At 38.7% G+C, this 14,614-nt stretch overlaps 1 protein-coding gene across 2 annotated transcripts; it reads left to right on the top strand.

Annotated features, from left to right (window-relative positions):
- Positions 1–795: 795 nt before the first annotated feature.
- si:ch211-167j9.5 (tyrosine kinase receptor Cad96Ca) lies at positions 796–13,398 on the top strand. Of its 2 annotated transcripts, none has more exons than XM_034231616.1 (12): positions 796–862; positions 1,126–1,184; positions 1,290–1,383; positions 5,967–6,174; positions 6,570–6,708; positions 8,500–8,598; positions 9,327–9,487; positions 9,569–9,712; positions 11,188–11,296; positions 11,589–11,688; positions 12,103–12,202; positions 12,429–13,398. In XM_034231616.1, exons 2-12 carry the CDS (start codon positions 1,163–1,165, stop codon positions 12,537–12,539), a joined length of 1,287 nt encoding a protein of 428 aa, XP_034087507.1. In that variant the 5' UTR covers positions 796–862; positions 1,126–1,162; the 3' UTR covers positions 12,540–13,398. The 2 variants fall into 2 exon arrangements, with proteins under 2 accessions (XP_034087507.1, XP_034087506.1); XM_034231615.1 differs by having other exon boundaries at positions 11,185–11,296.
- The last annotated feature ends 1,216 nt before the right edge of the window (positions 13,399–14,614 follow it).

Raw genomic sequence — 14,614 nt, 5'->3', positions numbered from 1 at the left:
CCTAGGCCCTCATAGCAAGCATTATGGATCGACTATGGCTGCTTTATCAGTTAAAGTGTTCATGTGTTATCAGCTGGTGGATTGACATCATCCTGCAATAGTCTCTGGTTTCAACTGCTATACTAAACTCTACACTCGCAACTCCATCCCACTTAGTTTTACTTACATTTAAGTGGCAACTATAGCTTGTTACTCTACTGTTTATATTTTATTTTACTTGTTAATATTGTTATACAGTATATTAAACCAACAACAGTATGTAAAATCCTGTAATAAAATAAATACATTTACCACTAATGGTGATACTTATTATAATATAAGTTTAATAGTATTGAGGGTCTGGAAAACATTTAATTTTCTCTTCACATTTTTTCTCAGAAATTCAATTAATCCGCAAATATTTTAGAGTTTTTGTTGGAAATAATCTGTTAAACTGACAGATGGAGGTTTCAAGGCAACACAATTAAACTGGTATATTTATTGTTGTTTCATCTCATACCTAATAATCTAATCAGTGATTCAATCACTTTACTGTCCCCAGTCACCCCCATTTAAAAATAATTTGAGATGTCTTGAAAAGTTTATTTGACAATAGTTAAAGGTTTAGTGTTCAGCGTATGGATACAGATGCTGAGCATCAGGCACATTAAGAATGTGCTATGCAGCTCAAACAACCTCTCGCTACTTCATTTCCTCTGCTCATGTTGTGGTTGACAGACAATGAGCGCTTTTCCTGGTGACAATATAGACGGGCAGGAGGGTTAACTCAACACATGGTGTAACTTTAAGCTCCAGAGACAGACAACTTCGGTTGCAGCTGGGTTCTGATCAGCATCAAACTGGTGTTCATCAAAAAACACAGGTACAGCTTTTAAGAATCATAATAGAGCATTTCATGTGATTGTATGAGCTCAATGTGTCTTTTCGGTGCGTTCTTATTGTTTTGGGCTTCAGGTTTGAAAGGATGTTCTCACAGCAAACTCCTAAAACGATTGTATCGTACCTCCTCTTGTTATTAATGACATAAAATATAGTTTGTTTGATTTGTGATTATGTATACATCATGAATATAGTCCGTTTATTCTTTTTTACTGTTCTTTTAAATGCTATAATATTACCTTTCAGAATGTGGTGACATTCTGTTATAGCCATAGAAGAAACAATGAATTATACCAGCAGTTCAGGTGAGCTCTGAGGTTTCACAGATAACATTTACATCCATTTGTGTTGACCGCCACATGGTGAGAGCATGGTAGAGCTAACTGTTTGTGTATTGTTGGATCTTTCAGGCCAGCAATTGGGACCACCTGTCTTCATCCTCACAGGGGCCCTCTCCGTCACGGTCCTGGTGTTCACAGTGCTGGGGATCGTGTGTCTCAGAAAGTAAGGCAGGCTGAAATGATTTACTGGATGATTTGTCCTCATGTTTCCTTTGATTAATCTGAGCTAGGTTTGACTAGGGATTTCATTTCAATCTTTATTTCGAACAGAAAAAAATAATAATTGAAAAACAGAATACCATATTGTTAAAATACAGTATTTATTAATATTCATAATGATATTTATATATTCAACAAAAAAGTCATAATATATATATTCAACAAAAATATTCATAATAATGATAATAATGTGTCCGAAAGGGAGCATTTTCTTTTTCAAAAGTATAACATATTGGAACATATCAACAAGTGCAGGTGCCCTTGATTAAGTACTTGTAGATCCTATTACCTGGTTCAGGTGAAAGGAAAACTAATGGTGTTAGTTTTCACAATAATAGTACTTTTTTACAACAGTATAATCATGTCAAAGTAGGTAACAGCACAGATAACTCACAACATGAAGGATGTCTCCTTTTCATTTAAGTGTAATCCAAGGCATGTGGTTTTCCTACCATGTAAATATGTCTGCTGTGAAAATGTCCAACACCATGAATTACAACAGACACCCATAACAAGTTAACCTAATGGTAGTTATTTCGCTCCAACACTTTACTTGCTGTACGTTTAGCTGTAGGCATACTTTAACTGCAGAGCTAACGAGCTAATGTTAGCATGCTAATACAGAAAACAAGATGAGATTACCTGGTAAACATCAGCATGTTGGAATTGATTTACAGCTTATGTTAGCTTCCTAAAAAAGAACACAATACAAGTTAAAACCTGCTTAATGTAAGCCTGTTAGCATTGTCAATGTGAGCCTAGCTATTAGCATGCTAACATGACCAGTTGTGCCCAACCCAGTCTCATGGCATTTCGTGTTCACCAACACCATTTTTAATCTATTGATTCGTGTTCACCAACACGATTTTCCCCTTTTTTTCGTATTGCACAGCACGATTTTAAAAGCAATGTATTTCTACTGGTAATGTGTTTCGTGCCTGCAGCACGTCTTTTTCTCCGGTCGGGTCGTGGAAGACCGGAAGCTGTGTGGTTCATAAAAACATGTTCTTACTCAATATCAAGCCACAATTATTGCTTTTATTTTAAATCGTATAATTTCAGACTTTTGTTGCCACCTGTGAGGAAATTAAATGGGGCTCAGAGCCTCAGAATACTGAAATCTGTATTTTTAAATCTTTTTTTCTTCTAATTTGTTATTCTTTTCAAAATAACACACTGTTATTTACTCACCAATAACACACAATTATCCTTGCTTTTATTTATTGGTTTAATTCCATAATCTCGGGCTTTTTTGGCGTCCGTCAGGAACTGAATTTCAAAATAAAAATAACCGGAAACAGACGTAGGCCTATAAGGGACATTTCGAGCATCATTGCGATTGTCAACATTTCTGAGTTTAGGATGGCCGAAGAAACTACACTACCCATAATCCCCAGCTATCGTTTAGGACTACAGTCCCCGTGATTAATCTTCAAACTTTGGGATTGGATGTTGGAGTGGCAGTGCGCCAAGGTTACGCCGAGCGTCAAACAGCTGTTTGAAATGGAACGAAACCACGCCAGACTATCCAAAACTGGAATCGAACGCCCCCCGAGAACTACACATGCTGGCTATTGTGTTTCGCAAAATGTTCTATGGGACGTCTCTACTGAACGTTTTCCCCACAATTAGAAGTTGCCAGTATTAAACACATTGGTGTTGTGAAATGTAAAACATATAATTAATACATTGGTGAAAATCGCTTGTGTCCATAATGCGCAGAATTAATATATATACCCACATGACAGCTCATTGTTACTTTGTAATTCTACTCCACTACAATTCAGAGGTTAACCTGGTATTTTTACTCCACTGCATTTATTTGAGTTACTTTGCAGATTCTGATTAATGATGTAAAATATAAACAACCCTTAAATCAGACTTTAGTTACACCTGAGTAAAATTCAGGGAAGGTGATTGTCAAGTGCCAACAATCAGGAGAGATATTTGATAGTTGGTGCTTGAGAAGACTAAACATGTATCTGCAATTGACATGAATGGAAACGAGTGATAAAGTATATTTATTACTCGTTATTCTCTACTAATAGTTCATTAAAGACTGTATATTATGGCTATTTTGCACATCCCTTTCAAGATTTCAAGATTTTCAAAGGTTTATTGACATATCATATACACAACTACGGTGTAGTTATGCAATGAATGAAAAACTTGGGTCGCAGGTTCCTCAACAGTGCATTATAAGACATCTATCAATATGTGTGTGTACCTCCACCATTAAACTGTCATATTCTGCACATTTCTTATACTATCTACATACATAAGAGTATAATTAATATGTATAATATCAGTTAAAATAAGTGCTTCAACATAGTTAACATTGCAGGAAAGCAATATATTAGACGTTAAGTACTTTGTCAGGCTTAATATTTATCTGTAGAAGACCTTAAAGGTGGGGTAGGTAAGTTTGAGAAACCGGCTCGAGATACACTTTTTGTTATATTCCATGGAATGCTCTTAACATCCCGATAGCAATGAATATCTTAAGTGCTTTGACAAAAAATAATAAATAAATATCATAATAAAAAAATATCATCTGTGGAAGCCGTAGTACTGTAAAAAGCACGACCAATCATCTGAGCCGGCCCGGCTAAAATAACTGGATGGTCTACCTGCCTGTCAGCCTTCCATCTGTGCACAAACTTATCTCGTGCCCTCATTGGTCATGTGCGCGTTCATGTGTGTTGGAGGAAGTAAGGAAGTGGCACATTTCTTCCGGCTGTGTATTCTCAAATTCTAGCGCACTCGAGCCGGTTTCTCCAAAATTACCTACCCCACCTTTAATCTGTTATTTAATGTTTAAATAAAGGTTCATTCGTTTTTCTGTTTTGCACCTCCTCCTATTAATATCTTTGTACATCCTGCACTAAACTGTTTTATTGTAGAGATCACTTACAGTATCTTCTTGATTTTTTATATTCTATATTTCTATCACAAACCTTCTACTTTCCCCCTATGAAAGTATGTACTCTTAATATGTTTTTAATCAAATATAACACATAAAAACAATAATTCAATAATGTGCTTTAACCACTAGGCGGTGCACACAAGGTACACACAGCCATAATAACTTTGTATTATTAGTGTAGGACCCTTATGTATGTACAACATCTGAAGATGTGTAGTTTTATTCATGTTTTCACATAATTTTACAGCATATTGCTATACTATTTCAGACTCAGTATTTACATTCTTATATTCAAAGAAAATCAGTAATATCTTTAAAAACTACAAGTCCTTTTATATCAGCTGTGCACCGTTATGGTGTAAATATAACCTATCTATGAATTAGATAAATTGTAAAAGTCAGCCGAATTAGTGTTGATACTGCAAGGAGACGTATTGTGTGAAGAGAAATTGAAGATGTTGTTTAATTGTTGATATATTTATGATCCACGTCAAGTATTCAGTTTCGGCGGCATTTCTTCAGTTTTTCCAAAGGTCTTCTCATCAGGGCTCTATAAATAAAGAACTACGGCAGATCTGTAATATGTAATGCAGCCGAACCGTGTATTACAATGCCGTTATGTGATGACTTTCAAAGAGAAAAGCAAGAACACTCGGAATTAAGTATTATTTTATTATTTAATTTTTTTTCCGGATTTCATATAATATAAACACCAAATCCCAGCATGCATTGCGGCTAAAACATCCAATCAGCGAGCTTAAACCATAGCTGAGGATCTTGGGTAATCACTCGAAATGCCTACTCTGTTTCCGGTTATTTTTATTTTGAAATTCAGTTCCTGACAGACGCCAAAAAAGCCAGAGATTATGGAATTAAACCAATAAATAAAAGCAAGGATAATTGTGTGTTATTGGTGAGTAAAGAATAACAAATTAGAAGGAAAAAAAGATTTAAAAAAAATACAGATTTCAGTATCCTGAGGCTCTGAGCCCCATTTATTTTCCTCACAGACGGCAACAAAAGTCCGAAATTATACGATTTAAAATAAAAGCAATAATTGTGGCTTGATATTGAGTAAGAACATGTTTTTATGAACCACACAGCTTCCGGTCTTCCACGACCCGACCGGAGAAAAAGACGTGCTGCAGGCACGAAACACATTACCAGTAGAAATACATTGCTTTTAAAATCGTGCTGTGCAATACGAAAAAAAGGGGAAAATCGTGTTGGTGAACACGAATCAATAGATTAACCATCTTGTTAATGAACACGAAATGCCATGAGACTGGGTTGGTTATTTATAAGTACAGAACTGTCTTTGCTAGGCGCTTGTTTTTTTTTCATTCAGTTTAAGAAATATTTAATTAATTCCAGATTTGTTTGTGAAATATGTTTTGAGGCCTTGAATTGGAAACAGTGCAGTTAGCACCCATGGCCTAGTCCAAATGTTGTTTCACATACAGTCAGGCTATTTTTATTTCTCTGTAGCTTCTTTTTTTCAACTCCCCTGGCACAGCTTCATTTGATTTATGATGGAATCAGAGGCAAACCATGTGACAATACGCACAGTGTTCTGTGTTTTGCACTTTTTTTTCTTGCAGATATCGTTCTTTCGTCCGGACCATTCGAGAGCTGCGGGCTAGCAGGTTGTTGATGACTGCAGTTCCTCGGCTGGAAACTCTGATCGCGCCAGCAGTGGTGGAAGAAGAAGATCAGCTTACCCAGATCCCCCAGATCCCCCAGATCCCCCAGCAGCAGAGCAGGACAGTCAGGCTCTCCTCTCGGAGGCTATGGAGAAGCTTTCAGCAGGTATATTACTGTCTTCATGTCATCACATGATTCCCAGATATTTTGCGGTCAGATATTTGAACTATTTTTGTAGTGCTTTATTTAGTTAGTCATCTGAAGCCACAGCAGAGGAAATCTCAGATGCAAGAACAACTAACCGGAGTGTTCTCTGCAGCCTACATGTCACACATCTATGTCATCTCACTGTCGATTTACAGTATCATTTCTGATCATCTCTCTTTGGTTTCAATATATGTTATTAGTTACTGTAGCTTAAGCTCCGGTACAATGTGGACAAAATATGTTTGTGACTGACCAGTATGGTGTTGTTTGTCCTCTCAGTGTCCTGTACTTACCCATTGCTGTTCTGCCCTGATTTGATACTGCAACATTACCTCCTATGGCATTTGTTTAAGGGTCCTCGTGTTACCAAGTCAGACCTGAACCTGTTGCAGCTGATCAAAGCAGGAAAGGAGGGTGTCTTCTACCAAGCCAGGATGACCAGGGGGACATGTAAAGGCCACAGCATGTTCACCTGCAAGATCAGCAAGGAAGGTACACATTTCTCTGACTGGAGGTTTGGACCTACAAGCATTTCTTTGAAATGGAAGCAGTGATAATCAATCCGTTTTGAGGTTAAGGTGCAGAGGCAAAGATCAAAACTTGATCAGTTTTAAATGATAATAGAAGTGTACGGCCATCCTTAATAGATCCGCAAACCACCTCAACTAGTTCGCTCTACGCAAAAGAGCAGCGGCTCTACTCCGAGTCCCTCCCGGATGCGGATGACTGAACTTCTCATCTTATCCCCAAGGGTGATGGCAGCCACACTTCAGTTGCAAGTATTCACAATCTCGTTCTTTCAGTCATGACACCTCCTTCATGACCATAGGTGAGAGTAACAACAAAGATGGGCCTGTAGCTTGAGAGCTTTGCCTTCTGGCCCTGCTCTCATCTCACATGTTATGGTTCCCTCACTCGAGTACAAGACCCCGAGATACTTTAACTCCTTCCCTTGGGGTAAGGACTCATTCCCGACTTGGACAGCCCAACGATTTCCTGCTGAAAACCATGGCCTCAGATTTAGAGGTGCCGAACCACTGAGTGCTGAAGGGCGCCAACCGAAGGCATCATCAGAACCAAATTATCTGCAAAGATTTGTGATGGAATTCTTAGCCCAATGAACAGCAGTCCCCCTTCCCCATGACTTTGCCTTGAAAACCTGTCCTTTTAAGGTTTTAACTTTGGCAAAATGATTTGTAACTATAATTGATAAGAATCAGTATCAGTGTGTTTAAGACAGGAAATGCTTCTTTTGTTATCTTTAGTTTAATTTTGGAGAAGGTTCCTTAACAATTGATTAAATGATGCCACGTTTCTTCTGCCTAAGAGATTAAAAAATGATAACCAGGACTTAAAGTGGCTACACTAAAACAGCTAAATTGAAAGACCAGCTACACTCGCAATGTATCATAATATTTGCTACAGTAACATAATTTTTTTTCTTAACATTGGTTATGATAATGAATAAGGTAGTCAAACGACATGAAACTGACACTGTTTAGGATGTCAATGCTGTGGTGAGAAAGCGTGAAATAAAATATGAAGATAAAACACTCAGCCCACCTTCTTCCTCTCCTACACAAAGTGAGTGCTGTGGGTTGTCCTCACACCTAAACAGTGTCTAAAATGTGTCACAATGTACCTTGAAAACCACCAGGACTTCAGAGGTGCTCTCAGTAATTCCATTATATTGACATTTCATCTAATAGTCAAGTAAATGTATGTATTTTGATAGGTCAGTCCACCCAAATGATAGATAAAAACACTTTGTCACTCATCCTTGGTGGAATTTGATGCTATGGTTATAAGATAACCGTGGACTATTTATTCTGTAGAAAGAAGTTGCATTTCCCAAGATATACAACACTAATAGGAACTTAGAGCTATACAAATGAATTGTGGGGTTCTGCAAGGCTCAATTTTAGGTCCTACACTTTTTTTTTGCTATACTTTTAAATGAGACACAGCATTATTTCCATAGTTATGTTACATTGCCAAGGACTTCATTAACTGAAATGAAGATGTTAAGATATGGATGGCTGAGAATGTTCTTCATCTCAATTAGGACATAAACAAACTCTTTGAAAAATGGGTTCAAAACTTTAAAAACTGTTTTGTTTTTTGTGAAGCACTGTGTTTACCTTTATTACTTTTTTTGATTGATTCATATCTTAGATTTCAATGGAGATTAAATTGAGAAGTCTCACTCACTTCCTAGATGTAGATATTGTTTGGCCCAGTGACAGAGCTATAGTTAAATGTTCTCTCTTTTTTTTCTTCAAGGTGTCCGTCCTAAGCATGTCGACACGGAGGTTTCCATCATGAGAAAACTGGTGCACCACAAGAACATCCTCCAGTTACTGGACTGGAACACCACTGAGGGTGAGGGACATTTTGTCAGGAAATTGGAGGACCCAAACGCAGTACAAAAGGGAACCAAGAAGTATTAACTAAAAGGGAATCAAGAAGTATTAACTAAAAGGGAATCAAGAAGTATTAACTAAAAGGGAACCAAGAAGTATTAACTAAAAGGGAATCAAGAAATATTAACTAAAAGGGAATCAAGAAGTATTAACAAAAAGGGAATCAAGAAGTATTAACAAAAAGGGAATCAAGAAGTATTAACAAAAAGTGAGCTTTATTCAAAAGCTGAAAACAAACAAAGAAAAACAAAGAAACACTAACCAGGGGCATACGAGGAACAGGAACGCACAAACTCACGGACAGGAACATGCAGGTAACATTGACGACGATCAGACAAAGCGCTCAAGGAAAGACAGGACTAAATACACACAAGGGTAATCACAGGACAAGACACAGCTTGGAAGGGGAGGTGAAACACAGGGGCAGCAGGTGGACACCATAAGACAATCAGGCACAGGAGGGAAACTAAAGACAGGAAGGCAAACACAGGAAGTAAGACCAGACAAGACACAAGGAGGAAAACATTTCAAAATGAAGGTGGAAAATAGCAACAAACCCAAAGCCATGACACATTTATCTTCACACTGTATCCCTCTGTCCTCTTCTACAGTGCTCCTGGTTGATGAATTAGGATGATGTTCCTCCCTGTAAGTCCCTTTCCTCTCTCCATGTTTTGATCTGTGCAGAACCTTACATTCTGATCATGGAGTATGTGACATATGGCACTCTGAGGACCTTCCTGCAGACCAACAGAGCTCATTTAAGTGAAGACCCTGAGCTGCAGAGCCTCCTCACCATCGCCTCCTACCACATCGCTCTGGCCCTGCAGCACCTGCGCTCCAAAATGGTAGCAACATAACCGGCTCTTATGAAGTCGTCAGGTTCCATCTATCCATGCAAAGCAGTGTGTGTGGGCTCTTTTCTGCAGATTGTGCACTGTGACCTAGCTCTGAGGAACATCATGGTCAATAAGTTTCCCTGGGAGGTAAAGGTGGCGGAGTTCGGACTGGCCCGAGATTTAACGCGCATGACAAGCCGCCGCAGCAGCAGCAGCCGCTGGAGGAACCCAAGGGTAACACACACACACACACACACACACACACACACACACACACACACACACACACACAACACACACACACACACACACACACACACACACACACACACACACACACACACACACACACACACACACACACACACACACACACCACACACACACACACACACACACACACACACACACACACACACACAATGCCAATTTTAGTCAAACCTTACATCAGACCCTTTTTGTCACATTTTATACCAAATTGACACATTTGATACAAGGTGTGACACTGGTCACACCTTGTATCATTGCCATATACATTTGTTACACATGTCACCGTTTGGTGAAATGCGTGCATGCTTGTGTGAAAATTATGACAAGAGAGAAAATATACAATAGCAGCCCTTATGCTGCAAACAGACAGCGCAAGCTTAGCTTGCAGCCACATGAGACTAACATGTAACACACACATTTTTCAAACTGATGTCTTAGTCTCAGTTGTACCTCCATGAAACCATATTAACTGTCCCTAAGTGTATGTTTGTCTGTGTGTGTTTGTGTTAAGGGGGGTTAGCAGCATCCTCTGCAACAGGAAACAACCGTTTCAGAGAGATGTGGTCTTGATTTAGAGCAGTAACGTGTCATTCAGTCAACACAGTGGTTATTCATCATTTCCACATGAGCTCCCTTGTGTTGTGTTCGAAAGCTGTTACCGTTCATGGTGTTCGCAGGTCAATTTTGACCCATGATGTATCTCAGTCCAAAACACTCAATAATAATGACTATCATCCCATATTCTTTTAACTACATCATAACTAACTTATTATGCATTCATAACCGTACAATCCTGTTGTAATTTTATTTGATGGCTCCAAAAAACACAACACCACATATTTAAGTAAAACATGTGATTCAATCCACTCATTATATTCATTATAGTGAAGACAGTGATCATTACGTTATCTGACTATAATAGACTAATATTAGAATACAATCTCCCCAAAGAAAGTTTTAAATTATTGTTACAGTGTATGAAGGGGGTGGGGGTGGGGTTTCTAAAGTCAAAGATGAATCTTGATTGGGCCAAATTTGACCCCGAGTCACCCACAAACAACAATGCTGCTGGGTCTCCCCAGACCCGAACACCAAAATATACACTTTTTTTTTTTAGAGACCTTCAGACTTGGCTAAAATGGTCAAAATCAGTTTTTTGTGTTTATATAGCTGCTGTGGAGGATATCATGACGCGTAGTTATTATATCTTTTTAACTTGAAACGGGTCACGGGAGACCCGAACACAACATTAGGGTTAAGTCTACTAAAATTATATCAATATATTAAAGTTAGCAGTGACACACTATACTGATGTCTCAAATAGTTATTAAATGTCATCTTTATTTCTGCTGGTCTATGGTGTGAGTTGAGGTGCTGGTCACACCCTTTTTACAGGTCACATTTCATCACATTTTCCATTGTCTGTAACTTGACAGCAGCGTGTGCCGCTGCGGTGGTACCCACCTGAGTACTTCAAGAACAACTATTACAGCTTCAAAGGAGACGTGTGGGCCTTCGGCATCGTGCTGTGGGAGATGCAGACATTTGGTGAGGTGGTTGTTAGTGTAATAGCACAAATGATGTGGCAAAGAATGATTTATATACAAGGTTAGACCAAAGTCCAAAGTGATTCACCTCCTGTTTGACTGCCTTGTTTAGTTGTATTTGTATTAACATATTTTTAAGGGAAGAACCACATTTCGTAGAACCCTAACACCATGTTATTGTGGGAAACATTTTCAGAGACAGCAGTTAACTAAAGACCTTGAACTTGTTTAATTGCTATACAGGTAGGTTTGTTTTCCTTTGGAATACATCTCATATGTTATCACATTTTCAGGTACACTGCCATACCCAAACCTCGAGACATCAGAAGCGGTCATGTATCACATCTGTATTGGTCATAAGAACACAAACCCTGAAGGCTGCAGACCAGAGATGTAAGAAGAAACTCACAATTACAAAAACATGTTTGGTCTTTTCAAAAGCTACATTAAATAAGCAGTTTTTGGCCACTAGTGAATAGTCTCAATACGCCAAAATCATTGTTAAATAAATTGTTTGCATCTTTGAGTACCATCAATCCAAAGTAATAATATGCAGCTCAGGAAATAAGATGTCTTAACTACAGCCACAGTGTGGGAAAAGCCTCTGTGTTATCAGAGGCAGAGCTCATGACAAAACAGTTAATACAATCAATCAAATGTATTTACTAAAACTATTGCTATATGTGAATCTGGTATCTGATTCTCATTGAGTCATGATTCAAGTTTGCACTATAACATTGTGTTTTAATATTATGTATGATACTTCAGTAGTTTATTGCGTGATGATACTTATGTTTAATTCCACAGACTTCATATCATGAAAGACTGTTGGCTGGAGCCCTACACTCTGAGACCCTCGTTCACAGACATCGTCCGCATGCTGGAGAACATCATGGAAAGCGATGCGGTAAAGAGCAGCTGGTTCACCACTTTTTTAATGATTTACAATAGTAATTGTTCTTGGAAAGGCCATTCATTATCTATCTTTTGTATCCTTACAATAATTATTGTTATTTGTAAAAATGAACAAATCATGTATCTTTCATTCTTTAAAAAAATACTCAACCTTGATTAAATGTAGACTACATGCAAATGACTTTACATACTTAAAATATTGTTTTTTTATATTGCAGGATTATGTGGATGTTGAAAGTCCACTTTTGCTGAAAGAGGAGGCTGAATATCATGAAGCTCGATGTCTACGGGCAGCCAGCATCATCTTGGAAGATGCAAATACCGTCTAAGTATCAGAAAGATGTTTTCTGAACAATTTAATGTATTTAAAACAAATCTAAATGGGTTTGTTTGCTTTGTTAAGGCTGCATTGATCTACTAAGCCTTTCAAGCGCTTTCTAAAATATAGCAACTGTAAAATGATCACACATCAACAAATCAACAGAGAGCATGTTCAAAATGATGTACTTATATATTCTTGTTAAGAACTGTAAACTATGTTTTATGTTGTATTTTTCCATTATAAATGTGTTTATATTTATTTTTGTATCCATCCTGTTGATAACTCATCTATAATGTTGATTTTCTGTGATGTTAAATGCTCTTTTTTGCCGTGAGCTCTGTTCATGTTTACTTTCAGAAATACACTTTCTTATTTATTAATAATACATTTGTATTGCTTACTTTTGTATTTAAATTCCAGCTTTTAGATTTACGATTGATTTTTAATCACACCGTTAATCATTAATTATTATTTTCCTCAAACTTTAATGAATCAATTGCATATAAGTTGCACATTATTGCTGTTATTTTATTAGGCATAGTAGTATTCTATTATATAAACATATGACGACGAAGGTACGTTTTAACCGTTTGTTTTTTCGTTCTAATTGAAAAAAAAAAAAAAGCAGAAACGGGTCGTTTTTTTGTTTTTCAATGTTGCCCCAAAACGAAAAAACGGAAATTCAGCTCGTTTTTTCGTTTTTCTGTTCTTACTGTTAAAACAAGTATACCACTCAATGTTTCGTTTCCATAAGTGGGTGTGTCTCCAGCGCCTCCTTGCTTCTGATTGGCTAGTGTGCCCTATGCTTGCGCTGTACTCTTCAAAATAAAGGTTATACGTCTTTGCCTTTAGACTGCGTTACAAAATGTACGTATATTATTATATTCATACATACAAGTACAGAAGACAGTCTGTCCGTATGTCTGTCTTTCTATGTATATGTCTGTCTCGATGTCTTTCTATCTCGATGTCTGTCTGTCTTTCTGTAACTATATTTTAGAGTTTAAAGCGTAGCCACTTTTACTCCACTACATATATTTAAAACCTTTAGTAACTTTACAGATTTGGATTAATTATGTGAAATGTAATCAAGTGTTAAATCAGACTTTAGTTCCACCTGGAGTAAATCCACAAGCTACCCTGCAGTATACAAAGTCATTCAAACTAGCTGCACCTTTACCAGCTTTGAGAACACTTTCATGATCCATCCATCTCCATCCATCCATCTTCTCCCGCTTATCCGTGGTCGGGTCGCGGGGGTAGCAGTTCCAGCAGAGAGCCCCAAACTTTCTTTTCCCTGGCGACATCAACCAGCTCTGACTGGGGGATTCCAAGGCGCTCCCAGGCCAGCGAAGAGATATAATCCCTCCACCTGGTCCTAGGTCTACCCCTTGGTCTCTTCCCAGCTGGACGTGCCTGGAACACCTCCCTAGGGAGGCGCCCAGGTGGCATCCTAACTAGGTGCCCGAACCACCTCAACTGGCTCCTTTCGACGCGAAGGAGGAGCGGCTCAACTCCGAGTCCCTCCCTGATGACCGAACTTCTCACCTTATCCCTAAGGGAGACACCAGCCACCCTGCGGAGAAAACCCATCTCGGCCGCTTGTATCCGCGATCTCGTTCTTTCGGTCATGACCCATCCTTCATGACCATAGGTGAAGGTAGGAACGAAAATGGCCCGGTAGACAGAGAGCTTTGCCTTCTGGCTCAGCTCCCTTTTCGTCACAACGGTGCGGTAAAGCGACTGCAGTACCGCTCCCGCTGCTCCGATTCTCCGGCCCATCTCACGCTCCATTGTTCCCTCACTCGAGAACAAGACCCCGAGATACTTGAACTCCTTCACTTGGGGTAAGGACTCATTCCCTACTTGAAGTGGACAGTCCATCGGTTTCCTGCTGAGAACCATGGCCTCAGATTTGGAGGTGCTGATCCTCATCCCAGCCGCTTCACACTCGGTTGCGAACCGATCCAGTGAGTGCTGAAGGTCGCAGACCGATGAAGCCATTAGAACCACATCATCTGCAAAAAGCAGTGGTGCAATCCTTAGTCCACCGAACTGCAGACCCCCTCCCCCATGACTACG

This window comes from Gymnodraco acuticeps, unplaced genomic scaffold (genome assembly GCF_902827175.1).
Source record: "Gymnodraco acuticeps unplaced genomic scaffold, fGymAcu1.1, whole genome shotgun sequence".
Classification (NCBI taxonomy): domain Eukaryota; kingdom Metazoa; phylum Chordata; class Actinopteri; order Perciformes; family Bathydraconidae; genus Gymnodraco; species Gymnodraco acuticeps.
Note: the sequence above shows the minus strand (reverse complement) of the source record. Positions and strands in the feature narration are given on the sequence as shown.